The sequence below is a fragment of the Micromys minutus genome (genome assembly GCF_963924665.1).
Source record: "Micromys minutus genome assembly, chromosome: 10".
In the NCBI taxonomy this organism is placed as follows: Eukaryota; Metazoa; Chordata; class Mammalia; order Rodentia; family Muridae; genus Micromys; species Micromys minutus.
The window spans coordinates 65,971,090-65,989,560 of NC_137979.1; the positions used below are offsets into that span (position 1 = coordinate 65,971,090).

The 18,471-nt window shown below is 46.5% G+C and overlaps 1 protein-coding gene across 3 annotated transcripts in view; it reads right to left on the reverse strand.

The window, feature by feature from the left end:
• Positions 1-125: 125 nt before the first annotated feature.
• Positions 126-18,471, reverse strand: part of CSNK1D (casein kinase 1 delta) — a 28,947-nt gene continuing 10,601 nt past the window's right edge. Inside the window, exons 3-10 of one of the 3 annotated variants that reach the window (XM_080923327.1) lie at positions 14,898-15,046; positions 13,970-14,198; positions 13,379-13,549; positions 12,504-12,652; positions 10,167-10,338; positions 9,014-9,153; positions 6,029-6,091; positions 2,879-4,971 (exon numbers count right to left, since the gene is read on the reverse strand). In XM_080923327.1, coding sequence (XP_080779453.1) covers positions 6,059-6,091; positions 9,014-9,153; positions 10,167-10,338; positions 12,504-12,652; positions 13,379-13,549; positions 13,970-14,198; positions 14,898-15,046 — 1,043 coding nt within the window. In that variant the 3' untranslated portion in view covers positions 2,879-4,971; positions 6,029-6,058. Of the gene's footprint in view, positions 505-2,878; positions 4,972-6,028; positions 6,092-9,013; positions 9,154-10,166; positions 10,339-12,503; positions 12,653-13,378; positions 13,550-13,969; positions 14,199-14,897; positions 15,047-18,471 lie in introns of those variants that run through there. The other 2 variants (XM_080923325.1, XM_080923326.1) reach the window with 2 other exon arrangements.

An 18,471-nucleotide genomic window follows, 5' to 3' on the forward strand; every position in this document is an offset into this window, starting at 1 on the left:
AGTTCTGCCTGCTGTAACATTCTCTGTTGTCCCTGGGGTTTGTTCAACCACAGCATTCATACAGCAGGAAGAAAAGGGGAGAGGGAATAGCAAGGGAGAGAGCCCCATGCTAAAGAGGGGTGCCTGGGTGGCATTTGGAGGCCATTGGGAACCCCAAGGGCGAGCTGAGATACAGCATAAGCTGTTCACTGTGTGTGGGCTTCCAACATAAGTTTCCTGCCTTCTGTTTATTTGCCCCTCTGGAGGGCTAGTAAATTTCTCTATGTGGTCAGCACCTGCTGATCTCTGTTCCCCGTCCTCTGTTCAGCCCGTGCTCAGCACTCGGGCTTGCCCTGGGCACCTCACACCCACCTGCCCTGTGGCCGGTGGCGGCCTGCGTGGCTGGAAGCCCGGTCAGAGGCCGCTGGGGCCGCCTCAGTAGGTGGTACGTCGTGGGCGCTGGGGACGGCAGCGGGCACCTTGGCGGGCCGCGTGCAACCGGAGAGATGCCATGTCCCTGCTCCTCTGCAAGGAAAAGGAGGCGAATGCTCATATCTGGGCCCAGCCTCCCATACCCCATGCTGGGTCTGGCCCCACTCAGCTCCACTCCATGACCCAGGCAAAACTCTGGGATGCCTCTCCCATCTGGTCTGTTTTCTGTACTAGGGGGTCAGCTGGTGGGCCCTGCTGGTAGCAGTGGTCACATGCATCCTGGGAGTCTCATTTACCAAACTCACCAGAGCAAGTGGGAATGGCAAAGACTTTGGCTTCAAGATAGGCCAAACCCCTAACTGTGGCTATTGCTATTAGCTGTCTTTTGAAAGAAGAGGAAGAGAGACAAAGTGGTGATAAGTGGGTAGAGGCCCTGGGCCCCTGGACATGAACTCATTGGTTGAGAGTGGATCTTGGGAGGGGCAGGCTCCTAGAACTATCTGGACTGATCAGACTCATCCTGGGTGAGGGCAGCAGGCCATGTTTAGTAGTAGTTCTTCATAGGGAGCCAGAATGGGCTGGAGCCTTTATAAGGGAGATGCTGGATGGCCCCAAGGCTCCTCAGCCTACATGTGATAGGACTCTACAGGGTAGCAGTCTGGGCCCTGTAATGAGGAGCTAATTTCATCCATTTGGATTTCTGGACTGGGATATTCTCCAATTGTAGGAAAGGAAATTCCGTCCTTAACGTATGGCTGCTGGGGTCCTAGAGTGGTGACCAACCCAAGCGGGTGATGCAAAAGCCAGAAAGACTCCTGCAGCAGTCGAGGACATTAAACAAACAAAGCCCAGTGAACCCTATGAGGGCTGAATAACTACCAAGGGAAGGTTGTATTTAAGATCCTATATAGACCCAAGCCTGAACAACAATGGGGAGGCCTATCCATCTAGACCCAGCTATAACTAGGCCTGCAAAGGTCCCATCATCCTCGAACCAGACTGAGGCAAATGAGCTAGCTGGCTTACAGACTACTGCTGCCCCATGTGCTGGTCTGGCTCCCCAATCCCTGTCCCCTATTCTTGGTAGTGAGAATGTGACTGATTCAGCAGCCTAGTGGACACAGATCCTACACCATCTGAGGAGTCTGGATGGGGCTCCTGGAAGGCAGCTGCTCAGATGCACAGGGGGTTGGTTGTCTCCAGTGTAGACAACAGCCTCTTGGATGTGCAGTCTATCCTTTCACCTAAGTACAGGAGGGGAAGGTCCCTAACTGTGATGCTCATAGGATCCTCCTGCCTTTGCCTGGCTCAGTCAGCAGGGAGAGCTAGGCTGAGGAAGGTGCCCACATATACAGCTAGTACCCATACTTCATCTCCTGGCTCAGTGGTTTTCAACCTTCCTAATGCTGTGACCCTTTAATACAGCTCCCCATGTTGTGGAGACCCCCCCCACCATAAAATCATTGTTGCTGCTAAATAACTAAATTTGCTATTATGAATCATAATTAAATATTTTTGGAGACAGATTTGTTCAAGTGGCTGTGGCCCACCCACAGGTTAAGAAACACTGCCCTAGCTAATGAGATGGAGTGGGACAACAGATCCTCTTCTAGGATACACCAAGTGAGTCAGAAGCCAGCATGGAATGCTCAAGGTATAGGTAGAAAAGGCTGAATAGTAACTTGGAAGAGACAAGAGCAAGTTGAGGGTGGGGGTTAGCGGGACAGGATAGTGGGAGTTACTCTCTAGCATGTTCACACTTTCCACATACAGGGAACTACCAAGTGGCTTTTGGCCAACTGTACAACAACAGAGCCTCTAAGTTCAACTGGCTAAGTTCATCAGGTTGTGGGATCCAGATTAGAAACTCCCAAGAAGACAGGTTTCCAAACAGAAACAGACCTAGTTCCAGCAGCCTGACAAGACTTTGTACCTCTCCCCCTGCCCCCCAGGGTGCTGCTGTGGAAAACTCAGGTCTACATGATACCAGTAGATCTGTGGATGTAGAATCCTACATGGATTCTCCCTGTGCATGCCAGGAACTAAGGCAATTGGACACACCCACTTCAGAGCTTCCCTTCCAGGCAAGGTGAAAATCTAAGGCACTAACACAGACCAGTCTAGGTTAGGTACTTAGGAGGGTTCATAGAACTATGCCACAACATCACTAATATATGCACCATGCACACCACAGTCCAAGCAGGAATCATCTTTCTGGCACCTACTCCACCTATCTTCCCAATACCCACAAAACTGAAAAGGACAAGCAGGAATGTCATCCTGAAAAGTTGGCTCTGTTGGGTTTGTAAAACCAACACATAGAAGGTTGACGCAAAGGATTGCTCAGAGTTCCAGGCCAGCCTAAGCTATAGAAACTATTAACTTCAGAACCCCAACCCACACCAAGTTAGCTTTCATGTGGTTTACACATACTGCTGAAAGAAAGACCACACAAAGGGGAGGGAAGAAAGGTAGAAGTCATTATGAATTTATTATTTACACAATTGTTAAAGTACACAAATACAGTGGTAGTACAAACACACAGCTCAGAGACTGGTCACCAAGACACAGGTTGATACACACATTCTAACTACGCTTCCTGCGAGTGATGATGGGGTTAAATATTGGGCAAGAACCGTCAGGGCCACACCCTGGAGGACTTCCAATGGGCCTAATCTCAGCACAACCCAACAGGGCCAGGCTGAACCTGGATTAGTCTCAAGGCCAAACCCTCCAGCACCACAGGTATCTACAAGAACACTTGCCGGGCAGGCCTGCCACTGGAGATGGGAGGGCCAACTCTGATAAAGGATTTGGAACGAAGATCTCAAACTCGCCCGACCCCTCAGCCTCCCTCTGCACTCCTAAACACACACTCCCACCAAGTCAAGTCTCTCCACCTAAAATGCTTGCAGCGTAACCAGCTCAGGTTTCAGAAAGAAGCACCCACAGGCTCACATGGCTGGCAGGCACAATTAACAGCCACATTCTGGGATGCTACCACACACTAGCAGTGTGTCCCCCAACCCTGGGCCAGTGCTCAGAGCCAGGGAACTTGGAAGAAGGGAGAAGCCATGGTGGCATTATTAGAGCCCAATCCTCCACAGGGAGCAAGGTACCCAGCATAACTCTCTCCATAGGCTGGCAGAAAAAATAAAGATGGACCCACACACATGTACTGTACCCCATTTCTTAGGGAGCTCAGGTCCTGCCGTCTCTTCATATCCGGTGCACATGGTAGGGAAGAGCATGTTGGCATCCTAACCGCCAGCGGCAGAGCAGCCCAGCCCGCAGACGTGTCCAGCTGAAGATCATGAAGCGTGTGACACCCACTCCTTTCTGGAGGTTCTAGAGTCAGGCAGGCACCTGCTTCTTGGCACTTCAGGGTTGATTCCCTTTGGCCACTGGTCCCTCTGGGCAAACCATGGTGTCTAGGACAGCCTGCCCCCTGGCTCTGAGCAGAGAGGCAATGACAAACCCAAGAGGCATCTACATGGGACTATTGAGTCTGCTCCACAACTTCTTAAGTTCAAAGGCAACCAGCCCTACCAAAACAGCAATCCTCTCCCTAGAGACCACAAACACAAGCTCAGCTTTGAATCTTCGAACTCTCCAGCAGCCTATGGGGCTCCCAAGGTCTCCACATGTGGGATGTGGGTTCTTCAGTTTTGACTTCCTTCTTGCCTCCTTTGGGAAGAGTGCCATGCCATGGTGCTCTGCTGAGGCTAGACTGTTGAACCCTACTCCATGGCAGTAGTGCTCGGCCTGCTGATGGCTGCAGGCTGTCAGTTTACAGTGGGGAAGAGTAAGCAAGATGCCCAAGTTAGGCTGACGGGAGCCCACAAGACACACACACACACAACTGATGAGAATTTCCTTTCCAAAGTGAACAGCACAACACGAGAAAACAAAACAAAACAAAACACACATCCTTGACACTCACATGTGCCCCTTTCTTGCCTGCCTCCATTTTACACAGAAGCTCCAAGCCAGCATGTCTTAGGATTCTTTAAGGTCAACATCTTTTTTGTTTTAAGACCGCAAAAACAGACAAGAAAGAAACAATAAAAAGACAGATTTCTTTACACAGATTTAAGCCAGTAATTTTTAGCAAAATGATACAAAACTGTCTTAACCAAGTGAAGACTGGTAGCTGCGGTGGGGTCATCAGGGAGCGCAGGTCCGCCACCACAGGTGGGAGCTGAGAGGCTCTTCACAGGGAGTCAGGTTCTCTCTGCAATGGTCTCCCAGCCTCTGCTCTTCATCCCAGCCCCATGATAACTGAGCTCACATGGGGCCATGGTGGCAGCCCCTGGCGATGGCAGCTCTTGGAGCCTGTCCATTTAGTTTGTGTTTGGATTCCCCATGGGCATCGCTGGGTGAGTGGCCTGGAGAGCTCCCGGCGTTAACAGTTCGGGTTAGACCGGGGGGCGTGTCACTAGTAAAGCCATTGGTAACAGAGTAGATCAGCCATGCATTGTCTGCCCTTCACAGCAAAAAGGAGAGTTCTCATCGGTGCACGACAGACTGAAGACCACTGGAAGCCACCCGACCGGGAATCTGTCGGAGCCAAAGCACAGTACAAGGTCAGCATAAGGCCAGAGGAATAGGCCAGCCAGGCATTTGGGTGCACATAACACAATAGAGCCTGGGAGGGAAGGGATACACTGCCACCTGGCTTCAATCTAAACACCTTCACCCTTGGCTGCACAGAACGGCCTCAGTAGCCAGGACAGGAAGTTGGGGAAGAAGTGGCATGCAAGCAAGGAAACTGCAGAGCTGTGCTCCTGTAGATCCAAGTGGAGCAGCGACACTTGCTCCCAGCCTCCCTTCCTAGAAAGAACAGGCATACCCCTTAGGGAAGACGGAACATTTCTTATCAACACACTTCCAAGAGTGCACATATGTGTTAAACAGCGCAGATCTCCCAGCAGCACAACCCCCACCAAAGCTCAAGCCCCTGATGGAAAAAAAACCACCAAATACCATGTGGCCAACAAGAAAGGAGCTTAGCGTGGACACCCGGCCATGCACTGACGGCAGGGTAGCAGGTGGCTGTGGCTGGATTAATACAGACAACAGCTGCATGGACAAGATGGCTGGGCAGGTACCAAGTTTTGGAAAGAAACACAAAATGAGCACAGAGATAAATGAAAGAGGAAGAGGGATGACTGGAAAAGCCAGGATGGGACAGACCACCAGGAGTCTGCATCTGCATGTAGCAAGAGCTCAAGAAAGCCCAACACCAAGCATGGACCACTCAGCTGAGTACAATAGACACATGTGCTGTCAGCACATCTGCCCAGAGCCAGGACTGAGGGCAGTTCCAGCATACCGAATACAATCACAGGAGACCAGAGGACAAAGGCACAGCAGGATGGTTCCCAAAGGTCACTCAGTCCAGAGATCCTAAGGATGCCACTGATCCCCCAGACTGGGTAGCTCACCATTGCTACTCCATAACCCACACCAAGAAAAACAAGCAGAGGAAGCCTCTCTATCTCCAGCAATTGGCATGCAAGCCCAGCCCACCAGCGAGCCCAGATGATGGGTGGGGAGTTGCTCCCACCTTGCCTGGCACCTGCTACTTGCAGAGCCCCACCATGAACACACTCACCCAGTGCTGCCTTCCGATGGAGACGAGCAGCTACTTGCCGTGGTGTTCGAAAGGAATGCTATTCTGAGGTGGGGGAAAAGACAGCTGTTGGTAAGTGTCCTGCTGGCCACACCAGCACATGAGATCCTGGTCCCCTGGCTTCTTGTATTGAGCCTGAGTCCTGATGTGTTCCTTGCCTTGACCAGGTCAGGACACGAACAGACACTCTGGGGACTCCAGCTAATGGCAAGTTTCTCCACACAGTGCAAAACTCATCTGCCTCTCATGACCCTTGACAAAAGTGACCATGCTTTTGAAAAGCTGAAATCCAGTGGACGGCGAGGCTGAAGAAGCCCTACTGATCAGTTTCAGTACTGTGCATCAGGTAGAAGGGATAGCACCTCCCAGGATACACCCATGGACACACTCCCTCCTAATAGAGTACCAGGCTGATCTTAGGACCTTATTTTGGGGCAGGTGTGGACTAAATAAGGTATCAAAAGCAGTAACTGGCACATTTCGAACTGTGCTAGACAGGAAACCTCTCTTTTCAACGAAGGAAAAACAAACAATATAGATCCACTGACCAGATGCCCTGCAAAGCCTATGTTCTTTTGGCTAATGAGAACAAACTCACAGATATCAGGAAAAATGGGAACATGGTCTCTCCAGATGACTTGCCTAATGCAGTGCCCTTCAGGGAAAGGAAGATTCTGAAGAAGCAGCAGCTGCTTACAAGCAAAGCCTGGGTGAGGGTGGGGTTCTACAGGAAAGAAGAGGCGACTCCAGTGACCTGTACTATGCCTTGTTATCATTGTGAGAGGTGGACAAGGCAGGAGATGCTTGTCAAGACTGGCTTTAACTGAGTGTACGGACTTGTGGGTGTCATAGTATATCTTATAGGATGCACCAACTATTAGAAAAGCAGCAGCTGTAAGTAAAGGAGGCCAAGTGAAAGGTGTGTGCTATTGTAACAAGAGCTTATGTGCACAGTGCTCTCTAGTTCTTTGTGCTAAGTAGACCAGAACCCTGCTCTCTAGGGAGAAGTTAATACTGGCCTGCCATGCCTACAGTAACCCTAAGTAGTCTTTAATTTTTAAAACACCAGAGCAGAAGCTTGGCTGAGGGCCTAGAGAAGAGTGTAAAGAGGGATGAATTATTTGGAGAAGAGAACATACCATATATTGTACAAGCACATTGATGCTGGTGGTACTATGTAATGGAAGGGATCCTCTTATGGGTACCTGCCTTTTAGTGACAACAAAACTCCTCCAAAAATGCAGCTATGAAGACAAATGAGCATTCTAGAGACAACCATACATGGCAGTCTCCAGAAAGTCCCCAATATAGCCAAGGAGAAATTAAGAAACTCCAGGAAGAGAGCCTCCTAACTATGTTAAAGCCTGTTAATAGCTCTCCATGTAGAAACACGAGAGATCAATTCTGAGGTCTAAGTTAATCGTGTGGGAAGAAGTGCTAATCTCTTATACCTTATGGCCAAGATAGCCATAGCCTTGGGCTGTACCCTGTGTTTTCTTGGTATCCACAGAACCTCCTAATTCTTATATTTTCCTCCTGGACCCCAACCTACCAGATGCTTCATTTCCATATTGAACTAAAAGCAAAACAAAAGCAAAAAAGCCCGTCCCTGCCATCACTTCCTTAGTCTCTATTCAGCCGCTGGCATGAAATGTCCAAACCCAGCCAGGGTTTACCACATCACAGGTTGTAGATAAGCAGGCAGAACTGAACCACTTCCTAATACAAACAGGATGATTTGTGTGAAAAAACAAACCAAAAAAACCCAAACAAAGAAAAACTGTTAAGTCTTCCACAAGGGAGCTGAGCTTAAGAGTATACACACCAAGGAACTCAATCTCCTGATGTCAAAACTCAAGGCCTAGAACTTAAGTCATCTCTTGTTAAACTTCTTACATCTGTTGTCTTTCAAGAAGAAAATTATACAAAATCAATAATTTCTGGTAAATAAGAAATGCACAGAAACACATTTCAGCAGTTATGACTTTCATCAGACCAGTCCTAAGTATGGCCCAAGTCCAGGAAGCCCCATGGATCATACATGCTTAGTCCTTCCCCACTCAAACACTGTACGAGGTCCTACAGTGAGCCAGAGAGGTGTTCCCATACAAGTGTGCTTCCAAACAAGCTCCAGAAGGGCAGTAGTACTGGCAAAAGCTACCCCAAATTCATCCTTGATCGTACCCACCCCCTCTAAGTAGGAGACCCTACTTCAGAAAAAGTAGTGTAATGTGGACAGAAGATATTCTAGTCTGTTGAATGACACAGTGTTGAATGCAAAAGCAGCAAAAGCAGAGAGAAGAGAGAAGGACGACTCAGATATGGATGAGGGAGTATCTATGAGAAAGAGGCCAGGGAACTAGTTCAAACTACCCTACCTTCCCTGAGTACTTCCTTCATTAGAGACAGACAGGTCAACGGAAGATGACAACTTACAGCCTGGCACCTCTAAGGATTGCTCATGGGAACCCTTATACAGCCAGTGCTTTTCCTGCTAAGCAGAGCCTGGCTAGCAAACACAAGTAGAGTTACAAAAGCCAGGTGTGCCAACGACAGACACCTCCCCAACAAAAGGTTCAAGCAAGCAGACATATTTTGTCTTCCCTGGTGAGGAAGGCGGCGGAGCAGGGATAGGGATGTCCCCTTGAAATCTAGCAGAAGAGAAAAAGCTTCACATATAGTTCACAGCCCATTACAGTCCTAGTCAGGAAACAAGCCCTTTAGAAACACAGCAAGTCACAGACTCCAACGAGTTAAATGTTCACAAAAATAAGAAAAGAAGTAGGAGGGAAAGAAAGGAAATACACTCTTCACAAACGTGTCGCCCCACTCCTGACTATGAACCTGTAAAGGTCAGTCCTTAAGAAAAAGTAAGAAGACCGGGTGTGTCAGCACACAGTGACAAGGACATGCGTCCCCACACCTGGGTCTGGCACAACTAGGCCTCAGTGAGTTCTACATGCATACCTGTGAGGTGGACATGCGAGAGGTATCTTGTCGGCCCGTGAGATCAGATGAGGAAACGTTGACTGGGGCCCCACGGTGCAGCCGCATACTCACTTTCCTTTCTCGTTCCATGCCAGAGACAGGCCTAGGAGAGGTGTTGGCTGGAGAGGAAGAGAGACCACAATTGTCAAACACCCTTGGCTTTATTATTAAATAATAAACATTCAGTGTCCACATGGTGATTCACAACTATCTCTAACTTCAGTTCCAGGAGATCTGATGCCTTTTGATCTTCATAGGCACTGGGCACACATGCAATGCACATACACATGGGGCAAATACCCATAACACATATAATTATCTTAAAAAAAAAAGTCTCAGGAGCCTGCAGGCACGGCAGAGGCTAAATGCCCTAGCCAAGTACACATTCTGAACCTATTAACCAACTCAAGTTCAAATGCTTAGCAACTCCAAGAAACCTGATGGGAGCTGAATGCATTCTAAGACCCCAATGTTTAGCAATCTACATGTCAGCCTTAAGTATTCAAAGGTTTATGAGAAAATCTATATTATGAGGACTTAAACTGACATGTGGGTGTTGGGAATAAACCCAAGTCCTCTGGAAGACCAGCTAGAGGTGTTTTTTTTTTTAAAGTTTATATGTGAGTACACTGTAGCTGTCTTCAGACACTTCAGAAGAGAACATCCTATTATAGATGGCTGTGAGCCATCATGAGGCTGCTGGAAATTGAACTCAGGACCTCTGGAAGAGCAGTCAGTGCTCTTAACGACCGTATCTCCAGCCCCATGAGAGCCAACTCTTGAAACAACTTTTCATCAGGGAAAATTAACTTTAGATCGAGTCTTGTAAAAGGGACATTTCTTTCATTTCTTTGAGACAAGATCTCACTATGTAGACCAGGCTGGCCTTAAGTTCACAGAGAGCCACTCTGCCCCTCTTACCAAGTTTTGGGGTTACCATGCCACGTCTAAAGGTAACATCATGAGCTCTGCCCCTACTACTACACTGTGTCCTTTAGAATGAAGGAGGGACATAACCCTCAATTTATTAACCCAGAATCCTTTTGAGGCCACATACTGGGGTGGTTAGCAATTCATCGATACATTAAACAGGGGCCCCAGTTTGGTGAAGCACGCTAAGAGGTGTGCTTACCCGTGTGTGAGGTAGGGGTAAGGGGCGTTGGGGGAGCCACTTCCTGGGTTCCCCGCAGACGGCCGGAAGCTGTAGAAGGGAGGCCACGAGTGGCTGGATTCCGGGAGTGTCTTAGTCGTTCTTCTCGGTCCCGGCGTTCCCGCTCAGCGTCATCTGCAGCCCGGCTGGCACCCTGATGAGGAAAGATGAGAATAAACAGGAGCAAAATGGCCTTGGTGTTTGTTTTCTGTTTTGTTCTTTATAAGAAAGGTGGGTGCTGGAGAGATGGCTCAGCAGTTAAGACCTCTTCCAGAGGTCCTGAGTTTAATTTCCAGTAACCACATGGTAGTGCACAGCCACCTGCAATGAACTTAGTGCTCTCTTCTGGTATGTCTGAAGATAGCTACAGTGTACTCAGATGCATAAATAAATCTTTAAAAAAAAAAAAAACAGGGCAGCTCTTGGTGTAAGACTGCCCTTTGAAATCACCCACACCAAACAGTGAAACCAGAAAGATCACAGTCTCACAGAAACGACACCTGCACAGTACCCAAGAAGGCCATAGTGCCTCTGCACTCCCCACCATACTGAAACTCATGTGTACAACCTGTCACCTTAACTCCTTCCTATCAGTGTTAGCAGGAAGGGAGGAGTGCACGGCAGAGTCCAGACACTATGACAATGCAGTGCCACGGCAAAGCCAGCCTTTCTACATGCAGGTCAATGCCAAGGACAGGAGTCAGTGTACCATCCTCACACTGTCAGCAGGGGTCTGCAAGCACTTCCCTGTGCCACCTGTCTGATTAGAGTTAGCTGTCTCTTGAACTCCTCACTGTGACAGAAGGTCTAGGCATCTTGTGAGCCAGCTCACCCCCTAGGATCGTCACCTTCCAGCCCTGGTTGATGTACATACACACAAGTAGCACTAGGTCCAGTCAGGTAGCTCTAGTTCACAGTGCCCCCTATGAGTTGGGACATAGTGCAACTGACAAGGCTTAGTATGAACTCAGAAGCAGCAGTTCCTGCTACTACTTTGACTAGATACATTACCTACAAAGATTCCAATTTCTACTTCAAATTACAAAAATATTCTTGACTGAAACAGGGTCTTGTTTTGCAGCCTGAGACTGGATTCAAGCTAACAACCAGCCTCCTAAGTGCAGAATTAACCAGAAAGGTGTACAACCATGCTTGGCTCAAAGAAGAAATTTATTTTTGTCTATTTGATTGAGTCTCACTTTGTAGCCCTGGCTGACTTGAAACTCAAGTCTGTGGACCAGGCGCTAGTGTCAAGCTCATCAAGATCTGTCTGCCTTTGCCCTCTGAATGCTTAAAGATGTGAGCCACCATGGCCAGTCCAAGAATGAATTTTTAATGAAAATAATCACGAAGTTTCACAAAGCCTTGAATGTTAGCAGCAGCAATGTTCAAGATCACATTCAGACAGATCACCAGGCACTTTACCCCAGAGGCTCTTCTGAGGCCTATAAGATATACACTAAATTTGGGATAGGGGTACTGGAGGACAAGGAGGGGCAGGGCTTAAGACTACCACCATGCTTCCTACTAGTCCAGACTATCATGTCATGACACCATAGGCAGCTGAATCCACCAAGGTCTTAAAACTGGTTACAGTAATTAGAATAACATATGGTGGGCACAGGGACAGCACTCCCTGCAGCACCTGGAGAGCCAAAGCTCAGTGATTACACAGCACTTGCTGCTCTTGCAGAGGTTTGGTTCCTAGCACCAGAGGCTCACAATAGCCTCTACCGCCAGTTTCTGACCTTGACAGCACAGATACGCGTGCACGCACGCTCGAGCACGAGTGCGCACACACACAGACACACACACACACCCCTTAAAAATTAAATTCTTTCAGAAGTAGCTTTACTCCATAAAAATTTTAAAGAGGAAAAACAGCAAGCAAGCCTTTCAACTAAGGAGAACTTATCAATCCAGAAGGAGCGGACTCTGAGCAGACCTTCACCACAGCTTACTGGGTTTATTATGCACATCCATAAATGCCAGAGATTGGATTCCCTAGTTGTCCTGAGAACCAAACCCAGGTCCTTTGCAAAAGCAGTGAGTGGCCTTAACTACAGTGCCATCTCTCCAGCCCCAATTGCTATACAAGCTTTTGCCTTATTCAGCATCTTCCTTCTCAGTCCTCTGACCCCACAGGCAAAGTGGTTTGTAGGCCCAAGTTCTACAAAGTGTATTTGGCTTTCACAACTCTACTGTGCCTTGTTAAACCAAAGGCTGACACAGACAGCATAGTTTTACACGCAGACCCAGCCCAGCCAGTGTCCTGAGGACCAGGCTGTTGTCACCCCAGGCTCTAGCAATTCTACTTACAAATTTAAGCATGTTCCAGTCAAACACATAGTCGTAGGAGAAGCCCTGGCGATGGAACAGATTTCTGAAGAGCTGTCTCAGGTAGGAGTAGTCAGGTTTATCATCAAAACGTAAGGAACGGCAGAAATTCAGGTATGTGGCAAATTCAGCTAAAGAAACAAGAAACTCAAAGCTAGCCCAGACTACCAACTGTGGCCAAGTTCATCCAGTTCACCTCCCATATACTAAAGTGCCATATACTAAAGACATTAAAGAAGACCTCTTAAGACTAGTCATATTTAAGAACTCGGGCCTTCAGTAACTAAGTAGAGGTACAGTTCAATGGTGGAATGCTTGCACAGCACAGTGAGGCCTTGGATTCCATATCCAGCACCCTCCACATCCCCCAAAAGGTCAAAAAAAAAAAAAAAAAAAAAAAAAAAAAGAACAAAATTTAGATATTGAGGGCATTCTTATCCTGGGAGCAATTTCACCAAACAAGAAAACTCCCTGAGAAATGTTTCTGGGAGGTGGGTGGAAGGGAGTAAAGATGGTCAGTTTTAGATGTCCTTAGGACTCTTACTATTGTCTTCCTTTCTCAACCACGGGGGGTCATTTCCCAAGGCTCAGTCCTGCCTCAATCCAGTCTCTTCTGGGCCCCACAGAATACCTTGGCAAAAGTGCTTAGGGATTGGGAGTGGAATGATGTGGTGGTGGTGGCAGGTCCCAACTGCCACCTTCATATGTAAGTGCCCATTTCATGTAGCTCTTCTCAGAAGTTGAGCAAGTCTGACAGCACAGCCAGAGGCTCCATACAAGTGTCTAGTTAACACTGGGACAGGTAGCTGCTGGTATGCCCCAGCCAAGTCTACAGCAAGGGGATGTGAGGGACTCACAAGGATAGCCCTTGCACAGCACTTCAATAGGAGTGGACATCTTCTTCTCACTGATCCTCTCATACTTCTGCCTCTTGGTGGCAGCCTTCAGCCCCTGCCAGGGGAGAGAGCCCAGGTTGAAGTACATCAGCACGTACCCCAGAGACTCCAAGTCATCCCTTCGAGATTGTTCTGGGAAAAAAAGGGAACTATGTTAGAGAGAGCACGTGTATCTGTTTGTGCATAAAATCAACACCTGGCAAACAAAAAATTAGAAACAAACTTCAAAAATAACAGAGAAATATACTTGCAGAATTAAGTCACCAGAAGTCCCTTACATATGTTAAAGAAACGCCCCCTTAACACTTCCGGGGAGCAACATCAACATCTTGAAGAACTGCTGGAGAAGCCAGCTTCTGCCTACCCCACTGCACCTGGCAATATAGATTCTAACTATTGCTCAATTCTGCTTGTCTGCTACCAAGGTTGGCCGACAGCCTTCACATCTCTCATCATCTAGGCTGACATATAAATTGGACTCTCTCTAAGCTAAGGGATGGACATTCTAAAGGTACATGAAGTCAAGTGATCCATCTCTATGTCAGGGCTCACCAATGCCAAGGTGCGTGTTGATGGAGGCATAGCGTGCCGTCCCTGTGAGGTTCTTGTTCTCTCGATAGGGGATATGCTGGTGGGTGCGGGCATCCCGATACTTCTTGGCCAGCCCAAAGTCAATGATGTAGACCAAGTTGCCTTTCTTTCCCAGTCCCATGAGGAAGTTATCTGGCTTCACATCTCGGTGGATAAAATTCTTCGAATGAATGTACTCAATGCGACTTATCTACAGAGAAGCAAAGGTGAGACTGAGTCCTATAGTGGTTCATGCTGGAGAAGGAGGCTGCTTGGCAGTGAAGCTCATATCACACATTCTCTACTTTCTGGAGAGCACAGTGATTTCAGTTAAGGTGGTGGTCTCTCAAGACATCTTCAGCTCTCTGTCTCCCCCATCCCCCCACAGGCCCAGATATTTTTTTCTCTTTAGTTCCCAGAGGAATAGATAAGACAGCAGGCTGAGGGGACAATCTACTGCTAGTCAGATGGGCTCTGTTGTGAGTCATAAACAAGAATTTCCATGGAAACCATCCAAGAGTTGCTACCAGTCAAATGTGGGCTACCTGAAAGAACTGAGAAGTTCATTCAATACAGATGCACTGTGGGGTGCTTTCTAAGTCAATCATCTTGAGGCCAAGGTTAAACAAATCCTCCTTTCTTTCTATGCACAAATGGGTGTAATAATGGAGAAATGGCAACCTAGTAATTTGTTTAGTTGTTTGAGATGGGGTTTTACTATGTAGCCCTTATGGGCCTAGAACTTGCTGTGTAGACTAGGTTGGCCAAAATCATAAATATCTGCTTTCTGAGTGCTGGGGTTACAAGCCACCATTGCCAATGTAACCCAATAATTTACTCTAGCAAGCCAGAAAGCACATACTAAGTGCTTGCTACAGTGTCTTAGCACTTCAGGAAAAGGGGTGCTTACCATTTGGTCAGCAAGCAACAGAACAGTCTTGAGACTAAACTTCCTTGAACAGAAGTTGAACAGGTCTTCCAGGCTGGGTCCCAGCAGCTCCATCACCATGACATTGTAGTCCCCCTCAGCCCCACACCATCTGATGGTAGGGATGCCCACTGGAAAAGAAACCAAACATAGCACTTCAGCCCATGCTATTGCATCATATCCCCTCTATTCAATATAACACAGGTGTTTAGCAGATTAGGTCTGTGGCGTTTAAGGGGCTCAGAGGATATTGGCAGTATCTGCCCTCAAGTAAGACACCCACTTGTTATTAAGCCAGATACAGTAACACACGACAGAGCCAACTGACAGGAGTCAAACAAGTGGTGGCTGCAAGTGAGGCAGTCAATTTCATAACATCACATCCATGGAAAGGAAAACCATGCGAGATCAGACAGGTCCAGAGAAGCCAGCTGGAAGCCACAGCTGCACCAGTGAGGCTGGAACCAAATGTTGAGAAACAGAAAAGAAAGAACTACCATGGGTTGTAAAAAGAGAGAAAAAAGCGTTTCCTTCCCCGATATTGATGGGAGAAAAGCAAACATAATGACAACTTCTTGGAGATTCATTCAGACTGTAAACACACCACCAACTGGTAGGAGAGAGAATAAAAACAATAGGACAAATCCAACAGAAAGACACCAGCCAGTTATGGTGACATGCTTATGAGGCGGAGCTCTAGGATCAGCATGTTCACACCTTGGACTACATACTAAAACTCTGTCTAAGAGAAAACAACAGCAATCACACTACTGAATGAACAACTCAGATCTCCAAATGAGGGAAGAAACTGACAGATGCCTTCAAGATACTAGACCTGAAAACAAGAGTCAACACTAAACACTCTACTTTTGAAAAAAATTGGACAAAACCCAAATATTTTATCTAAGAGCATACACAACAGTCACCAGGAGATGGGAAGAAAAAGGCTGAGAGCACTTCTGCACAAAACACTTTTTGTCACTTTTGCCTCTTTCTAGCAGTGATACATTAAAAGATCCAATTTACCCCTGTACTATAAAGGAACTCAAGAGAATTAAGATGATGCTCAGGACCATGATGCTGATACCTTATAGAACCCCTAACAAATGCCCAAGTGTCACCATAAAAGACCAATGTAACTTAACTTTAACACAGAAACAAAACAACAAAAAAAAATGTGCATGACAGAAATATCCAACATGGGTTTGGGTGGGTAATATTTTCAATGTTGGCATTAAAAAGTTTGAGACATGTTGCAAAGGCATGGAGCAATGGACCCACATATTAGAGCTGGTAGAGAAGGGCTTTAAAAATTATAAGGGACTGTAATTTCAGCTACTCAGGAAACTGAAGCAAGATCACAAGGCTTGTTAGGACTACAGAGTGAGTTCTAGATCAGACTGGGTAACTTATTGAAACCATGTTTCAAAAACAAACAAAAAAGTGATGGGGATAAACCTCAGTAGTGGAGGGGCTGCCTAACATGTGAGAGACTTATATTAGAACACAGTAATTCAGGGCTGGAGAGATGGTTCAGTACGTAAGAGCACTGACTGCTCTTCCAGAGGTCCTGAGTTCAATTCCCAGCAACCACTGGCCACCTTCTGCTATATTTGAAGGCAGCAACAGTGCACTCACATATGTAAAATAAACAAATCTTAAAAAAAAAAAAACTCACACAATAATGCAAAAACTATTGAAACCAAGCAGATTAAACACTGTAAAAACCAATAAACTCAAAAGTCAGCAAAAGAAACTGCTAAAGCAGAGAGAAGTAAACTGGAGCCTTAGTGTACTGTGCAGCAGGCTCACGCTCAGTAGAAATGGGAAAGCGAAACAGGCAGACATCTGAAAACAAATCCAGACTCAGCTCAATGCCAGGTGTGAGAAGCATGGTGGCTCATAACCATCTGTAATGAGATCTAATGCCCTTTTCTGGTGTGTCTGAAGGCAGCTACAGTGTACTCATACAAATAAAAACAAATAAATCTTAAAAAAAAAAAGAATTTGTATGAGACAGAGTCTCTCTTGGTTTCTGCTGCTGGCCAATGCAATCCAGGTGATCTATCTGGCCCGTGACATCTAGGTGATTTTCCTGTTTCTACCTTCTATATTTTAACCCACCGAGCTAACTCCCCAGCCCAACTGATGGTATTTTGATCTTAAGCTAAATAAACTCTTAATTTTTTTCTATGTTTACTCTAGGAGATTCTATCATATGCAAACAAGTTCCAGGAATATATTGTCAAACGATTATAAAATGCACATAACATTACTGCATTACCTAACATGACTTTTAGGAGGGGTGTGTAATGGCTTCTTGATGTCATGGCTAGAGGTATATGTGATAGATGGCACCACCATCCTTTTCAATGGGGAGCAATAGTGTTGTTTCTCTGAGGCAATGGAGACTGGATTAAATACTAAGCCCACAGATTCCCTGACCAGAAAAGATGGAGTCTCATTTATGGTACACATTACCCTCAGCCAACAGCTGGAAACTAACTAGTGGTGAAGCCTAGGAAAAAGGTAACTATATGACCAACTACAAGGTTCCTGATAATGCAGAACAAAGCCCCTTTCCACAACAGGTTCACACTACTCTGAAGACAAATATCTCATACTAGCAAAATTCAGAATCCAAAGTAGACCTATGCCTGGAAAATGCTGCCAGTGGTTTAACGAAAAAACCCGAGTACTGTCTGTGCTGTGACTTGGAAATGAGCTGCCCCCACTGCCATTTACAGTTGTAAACATGGGTACTTTACCCTTGTGGGGTCTAAGATACCAAAATAAGTAACTGGGGCCAGACACTAAAAGACACAGGTATTAGCAAGTGCTTTCCATTATGATTCGACTTGTCTATCAATGGAAATGTGGGGTACTCAGAATTTGAAAGAAAACGCATTACATTATCTGCAATTTTAAATTTAAACCTGTCAAATATGTATAATGTTATTTTCCTTGTGGGAGGACAACAAAGAACATCAGCACAGCTGAGGCTCTAGTTCACTGGGAGAGTGCTGACCTACCACAGGCAAAGATGGCGCTTCATCCTAGCACTCCACAACAACCTCCAATACCTCCTAAATCATGGCAAACAGAATGTGTAAGCAACGGCCAGAGGAGATAAATTAGGGGACTAGGCAGGCACATGTCTTCAGAAGGGAGCACTGGATTCCAAGGAAGTGAGGGGTCACAGGCATCTTTTACTCCAGTATCTAAGACTCCTTATTTCTGTATGTTCTCCAATAATATTCAAATGTTTATTTATGACTAATTATGTGCCAGGCATAGTATCCTATAACATTAACCCCAACACTTAGGAAGAGGAATAGGAAGATTGTGAATATGAAATCTTGATAAAAGCAAAAGACAAAGATAAACACTGCCAGACATGGTGCTTTATCAGAGAATTTGGGAGGCAGAGGAAGAAAGAACACCAGCCTGGTCTACAAAGTAAGTTCTGGTCCATTCAGGTCAATACAGACAACTACTAAAAAAGGAAGAATAATCAAAAAGAGGAAAATTCTGTGCCTATTTCCCTATCCAGATC